The sequence below is a fragment of the Chlamydomonas reinhardtii genome, chromosome 1 (assembly GCF_000002595.2).
Source record: "Chlamydomonas reinhardtii strain CC-503 cw92 mt+ chromosome 1, whole genome shotgun sequence".
Classification (NCBI taxonomy): Eukaryota; Viridiplantae; Chlorophyta; class Chlorophyceae; order Chlamydomonadales; family Chlamydomonadaceae; genus Chlamydomonas; species Chlamydomonas reinhardtii.
Genome location: NC_057004.1, coordinates 3,877,249 through 3,892,445, shown reverse-complemented (window position 1 = coordinate 3,892,445; position 15,197 = coordinate 3,877,249). Strand labels below are relative to the sequence as shown.

The following is a 15,197-nucleotide window of genomic DNA, read 5'->3' as shown; positions in this document are numbered from 1 at the left end:
CTTCACACTTTGGTCGCTTTCAGCGCCCAGCCCTTAACAGAGAGCGCGCCTTGAAACTATCACTCCACGCAGTATAAACCGCAAGGCGCAATTGAATTTGGTGCTTACTCTTCGCACTCTTTCGTCAAGTTGTTTAGCACCGCGCGTTGAGGAGGTTCCGCGAACGAGAAACCCTGTCGCTCTCTCGCGTTTCACCGACAAACTTTGAAATGGCGACGCCGCAGCTCGACAAGTTCTTGGAGACTTCCGACGCAAACATGCTGGACAAGCCTCTTGACTTTACGCTGAGCGATAGCTATCCATGTTACCTGTGCTGCTTGGGCTGCTGTGCCGGATGGGGTGGTCTGGGCTTTCCCTTCTGCCTGCAGCCTATTGGCTCATGCTGTGGGCGCTCAATGGCGCCTTACCATTCCCTGACGGTGAGCGCGGGCTGGTCGGTGTTGCAGAGGCATCGTTCTCAATCCGTATGACCTGCCTAACGTGGCTCCAATCAAACCGACCTTTCACCTGGGCGACTTGGCGACACGCAGCTTGAGCGGGACACGCTCAAGGTCAAGTGGGCCGTAAATGACTGCTGCTTCCACATCGCCCACAACACCAAGGCGGTGCCCCTAGAGAAGATCCAGGTGAGCCGGGGTTCATGCACCCGTGACTAGTACCCCAGGCGGCCAGGCCCCGCACTATCCGCCCAAGCATACCAGGCCTTGCACGGTGCGCGGGCTCGGCTCTCTCTCTCTCCCCTGTTGCCCTGTGTTTCTCATCCGTGTTCCCCACTTTCCATCTCACAGGATGTGCAACTTTCGGAGGATTGCTGCCTGACCATGTTCTCGCTCAAGCAGGTCAACGTGGAGACAGGTGGGTCGGCCAACCACACCTCCAATTAGGGGGCCCGCCAACTAGGCTTGCGCAGCTGCTGACATATCCCACACCCTTATTCCTTCCTTCCGCCAGCCGCGGGCGCGGGACGCGAGGTGGAGGCGGCCTTCTGCGCTGAGCCTGAGAAGGTGAGGCGGAGGGGGCTGCACCTACATCCTGTGTGGTAGGCTCCGACACTGTTTAACGTATGCAGTACCGTAACACGCCTGCATGACAGCGTAATGCACCTGCATGGTATCACAGCAGCAGCAGCTGCACATGCTGGCTTTCGCTGCTCAGCCTTGCCCTTGCGACCCCGGCCCTTCGCCATGCCCGTGGCTTTTTGCCACAGGTGCGAGACGCCATCCAGCTGGCGGCGCGGCTGCACAAGGCCGCCATGAGCGCGCCGGGCGCCGTGGCGGGCATGACGCGCGCCGGCGGCCTGGGCGGCGGCCTGGGCGGCGGCAACATTGCGGCCCGTGTCAGCACCATGGACACGCTGGTGCGGCGCGGCGCGCTGAGCCCCGAGGAGGCGGCCCGCATCCGTGTGTCGGTGCTGGCGTCTGAGACGGACCCGATGCCGCGCCTGGTGGACGCTGCCAACGCCATGGACCAAGCCATCATCACGCCCAACGAGTTCGCGCAGGTGGGGAGCGTGGGGCACAGGGTGCGGAAGAGGGGGCGGAAGAGGGGGCGGCGGGTGTGTGGTGCTGTAAGAGGGCACGGACTGCTGTCCTGGAGGGTGCGCCAGCTTGCGCAGCTGACACATGCCGACATATTCCGCTAGTGATGTGCGTCCGGGGGGAGGGCTGTGGTGCTCTTCTTGTTCATCGCCTTGGTGAAGGCCTTGCATGCTCAATTGCTGGGTATGGTAATATTGAAGTCCATCCTGGCTGTTGCACGACCGCAGATCAAGACCAAGATCATCGCACAGATCCAGGACTGAGCTGCAGGAGTTGCCAGGACATTCACACACGCACAGGGTGATGCGCATGATGTGAGCTAGTATGGGTTCTTTTGGAATGACAAGGCCATGGCTTTGTGTGTTGAGATGGCGCTGGATGGCAACATAACAACACTGGGGAATGAGAATATCACAGTAAGCCGTCCACAGTACCCCTGGGAAATGGGCATTGGCAGAGTCGGCAGCCCAGGGCTTAATGGGATACAGATATTCATTTGGCTGCGTCCAAGTACGTGTGGTAAGAAGGTGTTTACATAGGTTGGTAATAAGGCGTTGTCGCGCCTGGTAGTGCCGGCGCAGCTAGGGGCAGGTGCGAGCTGGTGCAAGGGACCCTGTCGCCCGCATGTGCCCTGCCGGCGTGTCATTCCTGGCATCGAGACCCGTGGGCGCCCAAACCAAAGGCCCTTGCCAGATGCAACCAAAACATATAAAATCCGCGAGACGCAAGGGCGGCAAATTTTTAAGGCCTTGCGACAACCCGAAACCTGTCTACCTGCGCCTCTACCAGATACGCGACCCTCGCTGGCCGCAAAGGCTTCATACACTGTTATTACGTGCGACATCATGTAGGACGCAATGATAGTTGCTAGAATCGGGCTGCAAAGCAATGAACGAATTGGCGAATTCCATCAGTCTAAAAGGATGCTAGCAATTTAATTGATTCTAGGAGGTGAAGCTCGGTATGGTAAGGGAAGTGCTGAAGGTGGGCGCAGGACAGCAGCTGACAGCTCCTCCGTCGGCCGCAGGCCACCCGGCACGTTTCCCGCCTCGCCCTTGACCCCTACCTGCGCGACCACCTCATCGCCAACAACCTGGTGGGTGACCGCGGCTCCGGTGCCGTACATACTCTAAAGCTACTGCTCTGGGCTCGGGGGGCACTGCAACCCGCTCTTCATGTGAGCATCGCTTTCATGACCACGACCAACCCACGAGTTCCTGCGCTGCCACCCCGCGCCGTGGGGCACGCCTCCCAGACCACGGCCCGCGACGTGCTGCTGCTGAGCCCCCTGGACCTGATGGAGCTGCTGGGGCTGACGTGGACGGCGGCGCATCAGCTGCTCGCAGACGTGAGCGCGCAGATATCGCCGCCCTACTCGACGGTGCGGGGGACAGGATGAGGGGTGCGGCGTGGGATGCAGGCGTGGGGTGCAGGGGAGGTTGAGGGTTCGGGTTACGGGTGACGGTACCTGCGGCTTGGGAAGGCCTCTGGCTAGGAGACTCTCTACTGCCCTGGATGGCGCAACGGGGCCAACTGCTGGATGGGTAGTGCGGAGAATGAAGGAGGCAGCGTGTGGTGAGTCCGCCCTTGAGCGCTGTCCCCAACTGCGACAGGCCTACGACGTGTTCACGCAGCAGGCGACGGCGGAGGCACCCGCACCGCTGCGAACCGGCCTGCCGGTGAGTGCCGCCGCCAGCACCCAGGTCACTTGCGCACACGCCTGCAGCACCCCATCGCCACGTGTGTCAGGCCCTTGTGCTGCAGTGCAATGCGCACCCTGCTGGCGGTTTGACTCCCCATTGCCGCACGCACATGCACACGCAGACTCTGGATGGGGCCCTGCGACTGGGCGTGCCTGTGGGCTCCATCACGGAGCTCGTGGGGCCGGGCGGCGTGGGCAAGAGCCAGCTGTCGCACATGCTGGCGTTGGCAGTCGCCATGCCGGAAGCGCTGGGCGGGTGAGGCGGCCGGGCCCGAAAGCGCTGGTCGCAGCTGCCGTACGGCGGTGTCATGGCAATGCGTGCGTACGGTGCTCGGCGGTACGATATGGCGGGCAAGTTTCGTAGTACATTAATGCCTGTGTTCCTCCTGCTTGTCTGCCCACCTCCCTCGTGCCTGCCTGCCTGCCTGCAGGCTGGGCGCCGGGGTGGTTTACATTGACACGGAGCGCAAGTTCTCTGCACCCCGCCTCCAGGTGCGAGGGCTGGTCGCGAGGCGGGAGGCGGGCTGTGCTAGGAGCGCCTCTTGAGTTGCTGGGTGGTCGCATGTGGGATCAGGAGGCACACATAAGCCACTCACTGCTAAACAAGTCTGGCGATGTTTGTAGGAGATGGTGCACGCACGGGTGGCGGAGGCCGCTGCGGCGGCGGGCCCACAAGCCGCTCACGTGCTGCAGCCACTGGCGGTGCAAGGGGAGGTGCTGCGTCGTGTGGCGGTCTCGACGCCCGGTAGCACAGAACAGCTCATGCAAACCGTAGAGGTGCGTTCCAGAGGCTTTGGGCGCGTCACAACCGACCTCTGTACCCACAAGGGAGCCAGGGGTTGACTCTTACCTCTAACTGTCCATCCGCTACCGCTCCTCCCGCATGTCCTTTCTTTCCACAGAACCTGCAGCATACGGTGCTGCAGTACAGGGCGCGGCTGGTGGTGGTGGACAGCATTGCGGCATTAGCCCGTACCGAGTACGGCAACCCCAGCAGCAGCGGCGCTAGCGGCAGTGTGGCGGGCGGCGGCGGCGGCCTGGTGGGCAGCATCATGGACCGACAGCAGGTGGGCGAGAGAAGGAATGGTTGCTATCAACTGCCATGGACAAGAAGTGCCTTCATGAACGTGCGTCATCGAGCCCGGCGTAGCAGCTGCAGCTCCGTGGCGTGACGTGGCTGCGCCCTCCGCATGATGCGCCCCTCCCTCGCCCGCCCGCAGGTGCTGGGCCGCATCGCCGCCTCCCTCAAGGCACTGGCAGAGTCGCTGCGGATTCCCGTGCTCGTGACCAACCAGGTCCGTCAACGACGGTGGCGCCGGCAGCTGCGGCGGCGGGGGGAAATGAGGCCGTGCGCAACCACGGCACCCTTCGCCATGCACTTGAATCGTCGTCTGCCTGTCATCTGCTCTGCTGCCGACACACAGGTGACAACGCGGATAGGAGGAGGTGGCGGCGGAGGCCCGGGACCGCCGGGGTCAGCGGCCAACGGCACGCTGACTGCGGCTTTGGGCGCCAAGTGGGCTCACTGCGTCAACCTGCGCCTGGTGCTGCAGCGGCTACAGGAGCGCCGCTTCCTCAAGGCAGGTGGCGGTGGGCCTGCGTGCCTGTGTATGTGTGTGTTTGACACGTGGTGCCGGGGCTGGCGATGGGCGCGGGGGTTGCTGGCTTGCTGCCGTTGACCTTGATGTACGGATGTTTGACTGGCGGCTTGCGCCCTCCGGCACCTCTTGCAGGTGGCGAAGAGCCCCTCCTGCGCTAACGTGGTCCTGGAGTACGTCATCGGCCCCACGGGGCTGCAGGAGGTAAGGCGGCACCGCAGCAGGATCGCCTTCCCTCACGCAAAGACGTATTCCCGTTCCCCAGGCCTCGTCAAACACGCGATGTGGTGCCAAATGCCATTCCACAGGTGCCGCGGCACGAATCGGAGCTGCCGCCGGTGCTGCTGCAGCGTGGCAGCGTTTTGGACATGGCCATTACAAACGAGGTCGACTACGGCGCCGAGCTGTGACCGAGTAGAGGGGACAATGTGGGTGGTCGGGTCCCGTTGTTTAGGCATGGACATCGAGCAGTTGCCGCGTCAACAGCTGCTCTGATGGTTTACGCTTCCACACTCGCTTGCAGGGGTGCTCGGTTCAGAATGTCGCTGCCCGGGGGCGAAGACGCTTTCGGGACCTGCTTGGGGAGGGGCCAGTGCTGCGTGTCGTGCCGGAGTGTGCCTGTCCTGGCCAAATTCCCGTCAAAGATGATGATTTGCATATAACATGTGTGACTCTGTCTGTGTGCGCCTTTGAGACAGCACGTTCATCAAGTCCTTCCACAGTGCAAGGCAGGCGCCAATCTTGTGCAAGCCCTTGTTCTCTAAAATTTGGTTTTGCATGTTTAAAGGCTCTCAGCATGCAGTGTTGTTGCTAATATAGAAGAGAAGACCAGGTGGTCCTACAGGCTGCCGCAACCCTAAAACTGATAAGCTTAGGCTTCCCAAAGTCGTTAGTCGCGGCAACATGTTGGCGTCATTAGGAAGAAGCGCGACTCGCGCTGTGCAGCAGCGCAGTGGCCAGGCCGTGGCGTGCTCGCGCGTAGCCGTTCGGTATGGACGGCATCGGCGCCCGCTCCTGGTGCAAGCCATGAGCCTGAAGGTGCGCCGAACCAGCGTATCGTCAACAAGTCGTGCAGCTGGCAACACCGCTGGAACCCGTCGCAGGCTGTGCCGGTGGAGTCATCTCTACGGCCGGCGTCGCCACGGACCAAGGAAATAGCGACGGTGAGGGGGGTGGCGCCACGGGTCCATGCTGCAGGGCGATTGCTGACGTCTCATTTGGGTTGGTCGGATGTTGGCAAGTGCAGCGGCTTATGATGGCGCCGGGCGTGTCGGCGTCGGCGCGTGCGCTGGTGGTGGGCTCTGGCGCGGTGCCCATCATAGACGTCCTCAAATACCTCGGCGTCAAGGTGAGGGGCGGACCTCCAACGATGGCCGCGTGGAAAGCAAGGCGGGCTGCTACCGTATATGGGTCCGGGACTTTCTGGAGCGGCCGGCGCCGGGGGGGTGCAGACAGTGCGACAGCAGTGGTGTGCCGCGGCTGGTAGTCCACACTATGGCTGCGCACTAGCGGCGGGCGCGCTCAGGCATCCAACGGGCTGCGCGCGCGCTGACGAAGTGGGTCAAGCCGCAATCAGCTCTACAGCTCAGAGCTGGTCCTGGTCGCACCGCACCTCCCGAGCTGCTTTTGTGTTGTGCCTTGTCGCCCTTGTGACATGCTGTACTCTCCTGTCGCTGTCTCTCGGTCGCGGCCAGGACATCACGGTGGTGGACACGGACCCGGAGCGCCTGACGGTGGTCCAGACCGCACACGGCACCAGCAGCGTCCTTGGCAACGATCTGGGTGAGAGGAAAACTACCGGCGCCCACTGCCGTTGCATGCACCACGGCCAGGTCAAATGCCGCCTGACGGTGTTGCTGGCCGTGTGCTCGGCTGGTGCCCCGCACCCCATGCCGCCTGCCCCCGCCTGTCCCCGGCCTTCTTGTGTTGCTGCTTGCTGACACCGCAACGCTCCACACCACATCACACCACACCTTGCCGCACCACACATCGCTGGCCTGTTGCAGGTGTGCGCACGTGGCAGGGTGACTTCTGCGAGCTGCCGGCGTTCCTTGGGCCGCTGGACGTCATCATCTTCACGGACGAGCCGTTCGGGACACAGCAAACTCCCAGGTGGGTGTTGCTTTTGGTGCCGACGCTGCTGTTGCGCTGGGCACTTGCGGCCTGAAGGTCTTGGGCACGGGGGTCACGTCAAGTGGCGAGTAGGTGCGTTGGTTTGGCGATGGCTGGAGTGCATGGGGGACAGCCGCATGGGGCACAGCGCGGCCTGACGCGCCGGCACTGCGGGGTGGGTCCGCCTGCGCTGTTGCGCGGTGTCCAGCATCAGCCAAATACCTCGCTTGGCTTTAAGGCGCTACGGTGCCAGGCGCGGTATGGGGGCAACGCGGCGTGGGGTTCAGGGCATCGCACCGAAGTGGCCGAGCCTGCACTCCTGAGGATGTCGCGACTACTAGCGCTGGGTTGAAGCAGAAAGGGCATGAGTGCGTGCGTGCGTGTCTGTTGCTGGTGTTTTTGACCCGGTTATCGGCCCCGCCTGCGCAGGGAGGCACTGGTGAAGGCCTGCCTGGCGCTCAAGCCGGGAGGCTGTGTCGTCGTCAACTCTGAGGAGGAGAGCCGGCGCTGGCGGGTGAGACGGCCGGATATGTGTGTGGCTGTGTGCCTTGGCCCTAGCTGCCTGCCCGCCTTCCACAATCCTGCACTTCCACGTTGCTGTTGCATGCATGCCCCTGTCTTGGTGTAACCCAATCGGCCAGCTTAAACGGCGTGGTGCTGTGCTCCTAGCTGTATCGGGTGGCGCCAACTGAACGCACCTGCTCTGTGTGCATGTGTCCTGCCGCAGCCCAAGTACCCGCCCACTCGGGAGAACCTGGCGGCTCTGGTGGCAGGCCTACCCGTGCACATCCACAGCGAGCAGGCAAGCCGGGCGGGGGTCGGGGCGGGGGTATGCCTTGCCAGCTTGTCGCTCGTCACGGTACTGGGTTAGGGGCTCCCTTGGCTCGTGTGCCACACGCTCACCCGCGCACGCTTCTCCCCACGTTTTCCTCATACGTATTCCTGTACACAGGAGGTGGCCAACGGGTACAGCGGCATTCTGCAGGTCAGTCCTTCAAGTCCGGGTGGGAGGGACGAGTCTCCTGGCAAGCGCATGGGAAGGTGCAACGCTTGCTTGAGCAGGCATGGCTTCGCAGAGTGTGCTGGGAATGCGGTGCAGCGCACGTACTGCCGTATGGGTCTATACCAGTCCGGTGGCAAGGCGACTGTTCAAATGCGGGACCTGTGGGAGCGGTGCTGCCTGTCCCATGCACCTCGTCCAGCCACCTCTCTGGAGCACTTTCACCCCACGCCTTCACTTCTTAATCAATCATGAATGTAACCCCCTCCTAAGCTGAGCTGCCGTCCCTCCCCTCCCCGCCCTACACCAGCTGCCGGCCCACTATCGGTTGCGGACGCCCCTGGCTCTGCGTGGCAAGGTGGTGAAGGGCTACGGGCGCGGTAGCCGCCAGATGGGAACCCCCACCGCGAACATCGAGACGGGGCTGGTGAAGGAGGCGCTGGCCAGCATGAAGCCGGGAGTGTACTTCGGGTGCGTTTGAGCGTGCGTGCTTGGAGAGGCATATGTGGCGTCGGCAGCGCTAACACACCTGAGCGTGGTTCGCCAAACGCGTCAGGGGAGTCCCATTACTTCGTTTAGCAGCTTGCACACGTCCTCTTCTTACAACCGCAGGTGGGCGAAGCTGAACCCGCCGCACGGCTGGCCCAGTGTGGACTCGGACGTGCACAAGGTGCGCGCACGGCGGCTGCGGCTGCATGGCAGGCCCCGCACAACGGCGCCCGCAGCCTACATGGTGACCCGTCACGTGGCGGAGTGCCGTGTCATACTGCATTCCGCATCAGGGCCCGGCGCTTTTCTGCGCGCCTCCCGATGCCTGTCAGTGCCATCACGGTACTGCCAATGCCGTCACCGCCACTCCCACCAATGAAAACGCCGGCTGCCGTTGCGGTGCCTCCTCCGCTGCCGCAGATGGTCCTGAACGTGGGCTCCCGCCCCACCGTGAACAAGGGCGACGAGGCGCCCTCGCTGGAGTGCCACATCCTCCACCACTTCGAGGGCGGACAGGAGTTCTACGGCAGCGAGCTGGAGGTGAGGGGCCGCACCACCGCTGGGGAGGGGGGGTTGGGTTACCGTCGTCGGAATCCAGGAAGGCCAAAAGGGCAGAACTCTAACCAGTCCAAAAATGGGGGCCGCTGGGGCCGCTGCTATGCGCGACTTGCATACTCACCTGGGCGGCCTGCGCAAAGGGGGTCGGGGGTCGGGGGTCGGGGGTAGGAGGCCTGACTCAATATCACCGCGAGCGGCGGCAATGCGCATCGACGCACGGGCGCCATACCGTGCTGCCGCCCGAACACGTGCACGTGCCGCTAGCTGGCCCCCCACTCACGCCTCGTCGCCTCTCACCCCCGCCCGCTTCCGGCACGCCTGCCATGTGCCTCCGCCCGCAGGTGCTGGTGCTGGGCTTCCTGCGCCCGGAGATCAAGTTCGGCAGCGTGGATGCGCTCGTCAGCCGCATCAGGGCCGACATCGCCACCGCGCGGGTGCAGCTGGAGGCGCCGCAGCTGCGGGCGCAGGCAGCCGTGCTGCTGGACAAGTAGCTGGCGTGCGAGGACAGGCGTGTGAAGTAGAGTGGGGGGATTGGTGGAGGCGGAGGATTGGCGGATGATGGGCCCGTCTTTTATGGGTTTGATGTGGGTGGGACGAGGGCGGGAACTGAGGAATGAGAGATGGAGCTGCATCAGCGACACACGATGTGGCGCCGTGCAGGCCGAGTGGCGGACATCGTGGGAAGGACATGGGTAGCAGTGAAGCGAGACATGGGTTGTAGCGTGGCCCACAGCCGCGGGGGCCTCTGCATACCATATAGCCATGCGGGCGTGAAGAGGTGGCGCGGGCATGACTTGTGACTTGAGCCCTGTCGTGTCTATACGTCTGGTACGGTAAGCAGCAACCCCCTGTGCCAAAACTTGCATGTTATGGTGTGTTGCGACCAAATGTTCATGAAGGGCACAAATCTGGCTGCTGACACTTGATTGAGAAACGGTGCCGATAAGCGAAACGGTTCGCGCGTACGGGGTTTGGGGAGAGTCCAGCAGTCGTTTCTGGCCTGGCTTGAAGTAAGTTGAAAGCATTCAAAGGCACATTTTATGATCATTTCAAGTACCGCCAATTGTAGGAATAAGCCCCCGCGGCAGCTGCACGCTCCAAGTGAGGGGCGCTCAAAGGTGAGCGGAAGGTGAGTCTTGCTTGCAGGAGGCGTACTACATGATTTCACAGGTTTCTTAAGCCAAAGCCGCCGCGCTAGAAACTATATATCTATATTTACACGCCTATGCGCCGCTACGACTAAAAAACTGCAAAGGCGACGCAGCGACGGCCCAGAGTCCGCATAACTTTCGTCGCTAAGGAACAGGGCCTCTACTGCAAGGTAATAGTCAATAGGCTACAGTAATGCATGCAACTTGATTTGCTCGGGATGGCATTCAGAGCAGGCGCGGTGAACTGCGCTGTGGACCTGCCAGTTGACGAGCGGTCCACCCGTCGCGCAGGAAGCCCTATCCTCACAATCGTCTGTAGAATGAGGCTGGTACTCCTCGCGGTGGTGCTGCTGGTTGGGAGCGGTGGTAAGCAGGGGATCCCTCCGTAACCCCCAACATGCTCGGCGGCCACGCCTTACTTAGACGGCAGAGGATTGGCAGTAAGCGCGTATGAAACGATAGTGGCAACTCTTGGATTCGTTTCACTCCATCTTGGGGTCGTGTCGGGTCGACGCACTCGCAAGCGAGGGGCTCCAACATGTCTGACATTCCCGTGCGCCCTTCTTGCTATCACTGCGCCCCGCAGTCGCTGCCGCGCAGCAGGCTTCACCCGCTGCCGACGCACCTGGAATTTTGCGCAAGACGCTTCGCGGTACCTTAGCGCAAGTGACCCTGGACGACGACGGTGGTGAGCAGTGGGCGATTGTCAGCGAGAGCGATGGCACCATCCAGCCCTTTGCCCGCGGCGTGCGCCCCCCGAAGAAGGACAAGAACGGCAATGACATCACCGCCGGCGCCGTGGTGGGACTGAGTTGCCCCACCGACTCGACCGGCTCGTGCACCTACGTGTCGTCGTCTGACACGACGCTACTGGCGGGCGGCGCCACGCCCGGCGCCGCCACCAGCAAGGTGGTGCAGCGCAACCTCATCATCAACATTGTGAGCAATAACGCGAGAAAGATGAGCCGGGTGGAAAACTGGGAATGCTAACCTGGGTTGCATCTCAGCCTAGGAGGAGTGACCCCCACCGCACACCACTGCACCCACCTGCCTGTGACCACCGCCCACCCCTTCCTTGGCCCCGCCCGCCTGTCCCTCGCTCGCACCCTGTGTTCCCCTAGGACTACGCCTCCTGCAACTACTCCGCCAGCCACAACGAGAGCAGCCTGCGCACGCTGTACCTGGGCGCCGCGGGCGATGGCACGGGCGGCCACGCGCTCAAGTTCGAGCAGTGCTCGTACGGCGGCCTGACCATGAACGCCACAGCATTCACCGTTGTTACCGTACAGCCCAACTGCACCGCGGCGATCCTCGTCAACTGCTCTTACTCTGGGATCTCTAACGGCGCGGACGCGGCCGCCAAGGCCATTCTGGGCACCACCGCCTTTTCCTCCTTCACGCACTACACCTACATCCTGCCGCCTGGTTTCGAGAGCATCTGCGGCTGGTCCGGCCTGGCGCTGCTGCCCGGCAAGCAGACGTGGCTGCAGGTAAAGAAGGATGAGGATGGAGCTCGTGGCTGGGAAACTGGATGGGCCGTGGCTGGGCACCCGTGCTGGGTACCCTACCTAGGCAGGGTTGTGTTGTGTATGGACGGGCGGACAACTGTGGACGTGACGGGCCAGAGACACCACCTCGGCATGTCCTGACACCCCTGCTTGCCCTGTGCCAATATCAACTGCTGGAAACTCAGACCTCCTCGTACGGCGTAAGCCGCTGGGCCACCGCCATGCAAGAGGGCATCCACAACTACGGTGCGTGCGTACCGTTTGCCAGCAGTTCCGCGGCAACGTAGCGGGTTGGCCTGGCAGGGCTGGGGGGGGGACGCTCTAACAAGGGTTTTGTCACCTACGTTGACAAGGGAGTCCCGTTACCAATACCGAGGCGATGCGCGCCACTTTTTCAATGCCCGGGTTGCTAACTATATGTCTTGCTTCCGTGGTGCCACCGCCGTTCCGTGACACGCAGGCCTGTGGCACTCGTGGCTGGGCACCGCCGAGTACAATGACTATAGGTGGGTGCGTGGCGGCCCGCCATGATGTGGGTCGGCTAGGCCGTACAGCTCATGTTCGGCATGCTCCTGTGACCAACCAAGATCAATTTGCGATCAGGACCAGCACGCATTTCGCCCCGCCCATCCGCACCCCCACCTGCTTGCTGCCGGCTCTCACGTAGCTCACCTGCACCGCCACCACCTGCTGCATCGTGCCCTCTTCCCACGCACAGCACCTCCATGGGCCGCGGCAACTCCTGCCCCAACGCGCCCGAGCTGAGCTACATGAAGTGGGCCACGCCCGTGACCGGCGGCTCCGCGCTCAACGCCTCGCTGCTGCCTGTGGGCCAGGCCGTCACGTTTAACCTGCCCGCCACCTACCTCACCGGCACTGGCAACTTCCTTCGGGTGAGTGCGGCGGGCAGCATGGGTGGACCGGCGGCCGTGCAGCACGCGTGTGTGCAAAGCAAACGGTTCCGAGGCCGATGATGACACATCCTGCAAACTCAATAGCGCACTGACACGTTCTTGCTGCTTCCGCTTGGCATGTACGTGCATACAGGTTGTGCCTGACTGGATCCCCAACTACTTGTACAACGTGTACATGTGAGTTTGGCTTCAAGAGCACGCATAGGGATTCGTTCAAGCGCGTCTGCGCAATCCAGCTGCTGGTGGCAGACCTCGTCGCAGTCTCAAATATCTGACTCGAACGTACCCATTTGCCCCGTCTTCCTAACCACAGTGCCGTACGCGCGAACAAGATCGGCGACAGCGCCCTCGGCAACGGCTACGCCAACCGTATCAACGTGCATTACCTCAACGCGTCGCTGGTAAGTGCCGCTACTTGCAAACCAACCTCAGCCGCACACCATTCCAATTGGCTAGCCGCGCTACTGCTTGTACAGAAGCGTGCCAGTGCGTTGGCAGTGCCAGTGCCGTGCCAGTGCTGCACTGCCGCTCAATCCTTGCCCCGGCCCTTGTCAGGCACTGACGTTCACATGTCCACATCCGCCCACCACCTCGCATAACCACAGGACAATCAACGGTGGAACGGCAACTACACCTACCAGTACAAGGACCGCAAGATCACAGTGCTGAACACCACCCAAGTCAATGTAACCACGGTGCGTCACTGCGTGCTAATGGATGGGCGATTTTAGGCAAACCAGCTGGCAGCGGTTGCCACGATCAATGGCAGCGGCTGAGCGAGTAGTGCTTGTTTATGTAGCAGGGCAGCCTTGTGCTCACCATGGCTCACACTAACCCACGCGCCCGCACGCACCGTACGTGTTCCCCCATAGGACCTGCCCGACTACAATTTGGTCGTGTACGGCGGCTCCTGGGTCGGCACCGACATCATGCGGATGTACATCTGCCGGTACAGCCTCTCGCGTGCCGAGTGCCCGGCCAGTGCGGCCGTGCTGCAGGCAACGGCGTCGCCCCCGCCCTCGCCGTCTCTGCCCCCGTCCCCTTCGCCACCCTCCCCTAGCCCTCCGTCTCCCTCGCCGCCTCCTCCGAAGCCCCCGTCCCCCTCGCCTCCCTCGCCTAGCCCTCCGTCTCCCTCGCCTCCTCCTCCGAAGCCCCCGTCCCCCTCGCCTCCTTCTCCACCGCCTCCGCCGCCCCCGTCCCCTCCCAAGGTTTGTGCCCCCAAAAAGCTGGGTTCGGGTCCCCATGTTGTCGGCGTTTGAGTCGGGGGGCGTGTTGATTATGCGGCGGCAACATTCATCGGTCAGTGCTTACCAAAGCTGACTCCCATGACTCAAGTCCGTTACTTGCTTGTTACTTCATGCCACCTCATGCAGGTTACCGGCGGCGGTAACAACAAGAACAAGGGTCGCCGCATGCTGCGGCGGGCTGGACAGCAGTAGACAGCGGGCACCGCCGCATTGGGCGGCCCGTGCAGCTCAACAAACAAACACGTGGTGATTCAGGTCCTGTGATTTTGGAGCATCAGGCATTCTTTTCAGGCGCTGAAACGTGCCACACATTGTGCTGATTATTAGTCGTATCATATTCATGTAGGTTGCCTGGTTACCGTATGTGGGTTCCCAGGGAGACACAAGGGGACACTTTGTTGCGTGCCGACGCGGCGTGTGTGTATCGAAAGTCGGAAATCATTAGTCGGGAAGCTTATTTCATATACATAATGCAGTGGCCTTCACCAGCTACATGATGAAGAGATGGTCTTGCACAAATACATACATAACGCGCCAACGGGTGACGATAGGACACTCATGCACAACTCGGCTGCCGCAAGGCAGTGATGGCGCAGGCCGTACGGATGGGACTCGTTTGTTGTGGAGGTCGCAGTAGTGTGTGCTGGCTACTCAGGCTGACTCGGCGGGCTCGGGTCGTGAAAGGTCCTCAGGTCGACATGGACAGGGTTGGTGATTCAGCCAGCGGTGATGGTACATGCGGTGATGCGGTCACGGTCCAGCTGCACATAGTCACCGGAGTGTTGGACTGGACGATATTGAGAAATCCAGAGAGTGAGTGCATACTTGGATGATGCGACCGCAAAGGCTCCCACCCCTCCCCTTCGGGGGAAGGGCAACTGGGCAAGCCAACCAGTGAGTGCATATTTGGACGGAGGCTTCGCCGCGGGTGAGACCAGGTGAGACCGAGTTGATTGGGTGTGGGTAGGTCACCTGCGAGCGCTGGAGAGTCAGGAATCGCAGAGCTCAGAGCTTCGCCCAGGTCGTGGCCTTCGTCATACTAATACGGGATGGCGCATCCGTAGCTACCAGTTGAATGGGGCTGGGGCAGTCTAGGGTAGCTTGGGCTTGGTGTCGCCACAGGGCGGGACTGGGAATCCCGCAGAAGTGCGTGAGGAGCAGTGGAAGGGGAGCACTTGAACACTGCAACAGTACTCCCGTCACACCGTTCATTTGTCGGGCTTTCTGCTTTCGAAACTTTGCGCTCTCGTGCAGTACTATGGCCTCACATGGGGGGACAAGGGGATGGGCAGGGGGTTGACCGTGTCACATTGACACCCACCATATCGAGCTTAAAGTCTGCAGGCTAAAGCTACTGAGTCAATTTATCTGTTGTTGCAT

At 62.0% G+C, this 15,197-nt stretch overlaps 4 protein-coding genes across 4 annotated transcripts; all 4 read left to right on the top strand.

Moving 5' to 3' along the window:
* The first annotated feature begins 43 nt into the window (after window positions 1-43).
* CHLRE_01g025350v5 (uncharacterized protein) lies at window positions 44-2,251 on the top strand. Its single transcript, XM_001689944.2, has 6 exons — window positions 44-419; window positions 531-626; window positions 789-855; window positions 952-1,004; window positions 1,208-1,501; window positions 1,766-2,251. Exons 1-6 carry the CDS (start codon window positions 396-398, stop codon window positions 1,799-1,801), a joined length of 570 nt encoding a protein of 189 aa, XP_001689996.2. The 5' UTR covers window positions 44-395; the 3' UTR covers window positions 1,802-2,251.
* A 112-nt stretch (window positions 2,252-2,363) lies between these two features.
* CHLRE_01g025300v5 (uncharacterized protein) lies at window positions 2,364-5,539 on the top strand. The gene is made up of 12 exons (XM_001689943.2): window positions 2,364-2,504; window positions 2,566-2,634; window positions 2,794-2,919; window positions 3,152-3,217; window positions 3,363-3,496; window positions 3,672-3,732; window positions 3,865-4,017; window positions 4,143-4,307; window positions 4,461-4,535; window positions 4,665-4,820; window positions 4,974-5,042; window positions 5,147-5,539. Exons 1-12 carry the CDS (start codon window positions 2,502-2,504, stop codon window positions 5,246-5,248), a joined length of 1,179 nt encoding a protein of 392 aa, XP_001689995.2. The 5' UTR covers window positions 2,364-2,501; the 3' UTR covers window positions 5,249-5,539.
* A 54-nt stretch (window positions 5,540-5,593) lies between these two features.
* CHLRE_01g025250v5 (uncharacterized protein) lies at window positions 5,594-10,042 on the top strand. The gene is made up of 12 exons (XM_043058541.1): window positions 5,594-5,876; window positions 5,942-6,001; window positions 6,085-6,186; window positions 6,533-6,620; window positions 6,845-6,950; window positions 7,380-7,464; window positions 7,678-7,752; window positions 7,903-7,935; window positions 8,261-8,421; window positions 8,563-8,620; window positions 8,860-8,979; window positions 9,339-10,042. The coding sequence occupies exons 1-12, from the start codon at window positions 5,742-5,744 to the stop codon at window positions 9,486-9,488; spliced, it is 1,173 nt and encodes a 390-aa protein (XP_042928455.1). The 5' UTR covers window positions 5,594-5,741; the 3' UTR covers window positions 9,489-10,042.
* A 191-nt stretch (window positions 10,043-10,233) lies between these two features.
* Window positions 10,234-15,149, top strand: CHLRE_01g025200v5 (uncharacterized protein). Its single transcript, XM_043058540.1, has 12 exons — window positions 10,234-10,318; window positions 10,440-10,514; window positions 10,735-11,087; window positions 11,270-11,638; window positions 11,842-11,902; window positions 12,117-12,162; window positions 12,375-12,549; window positions 12,704-12,747; window positions 12,884-12,971; window positions 13,176-13,265; window positions 13,443-13,778; window positions 13,944-15,149. The coding sequence occupies exons 2-12, from the start codon at window positions 10,469-10,471 to the stop codon at window positions 14,007-14,009; spliced, it is 1,674 nt and encodes a 557-aa protein (XP_042928454.1). The 5' UTR covers window positions 10,234-10,318; window positions 10,440-10,468; the 3' UTR covers window positions 14,010-15,149.
* The last annotated feature ends 48 nt before the right edge of the window (window positions 15,150-15,197 follow it).

Bases quoted from the DNA above. Each gene is read 5' to 3' on its own strand.
- CHLRE_01g025250v5 (XM_043058541.1), top strand. From the start codon at position 5,742: ATGTTGGCGTCATTAGGAAGAAGCGCGACTCGCGCTGTGCAGCAGCGC. The intron at 6,951-7,379 runs GTGGGTGTTGCT...CCGCCTGCGCAG, and splicing joins GGGACACAGCAAACTCCCAG to GGAGGCACTGGTGAAGGCCT. The intron at 8,621-8,859 runs GTGCGCGCACGG...CCGCTGCCGCAG, and splicing joins TGGACTCGGACGTGCACAAG to ATGGTCCTGAACGTGGGCTC.
- CHLRE_01g025200v5 (XM_043058540.1), top strand. From the start codon at position 10,469: ATGAGGCTGGTACTCCTCGCGGTGGTGCTGCTGGTTGGGAGCGGTG. The intron at 11,088-11,269 runs GTGAGCAATAAC...GTGTTCCCCTAG, and splicing joins GCAACCTCATCATCAACATT to GACTACGCCTCCTGCAACTA. The intron at 12,550-12,703 runs GTGAGTGCGGCG...ACGTGCATACAG, and splicing joins GCACTGGCAACTTCCTTCGG to GTTGTGCCTGACTGGATCCC.
- CHLRE_01g025300v5 (XM_001689943.2), top strand. The intron at 3,218-3,362 runs GTGAGTGCCGCC...ATGCACACGCAG, and splicing joins CGCTGCGAACCGGCCTGCCG to ACTCTGGATGGGGCCCTGCG. The intron at 4,536-4,664 runs GTCCGTCAACGA...GCCGACACACAG, and splicing joins CCGTGCTCGTGACCAACCAG to GTGACAACGCGGATAGGAGG.
- CHLRE_01g025350v5 (XM_001689944.2), top strand. From the start codon at position 396: ATGGCGCCTTACCATTCCCTGACG. The intron at 627-788 runs GTGAGCCGGGGT...TCCATCTCACAG, and splicing joins TGCCCCTAGAGAAGATCCAG to GATGTGCAACTTTCGGAGGA. The intron at 856-951 runs GTGGGTCGGCCA...TCCTTCCGCCAG, and splicing joins GCAGGTCAACGTGGAGACAG to CCGCGGGCGCGGGACGCGAG.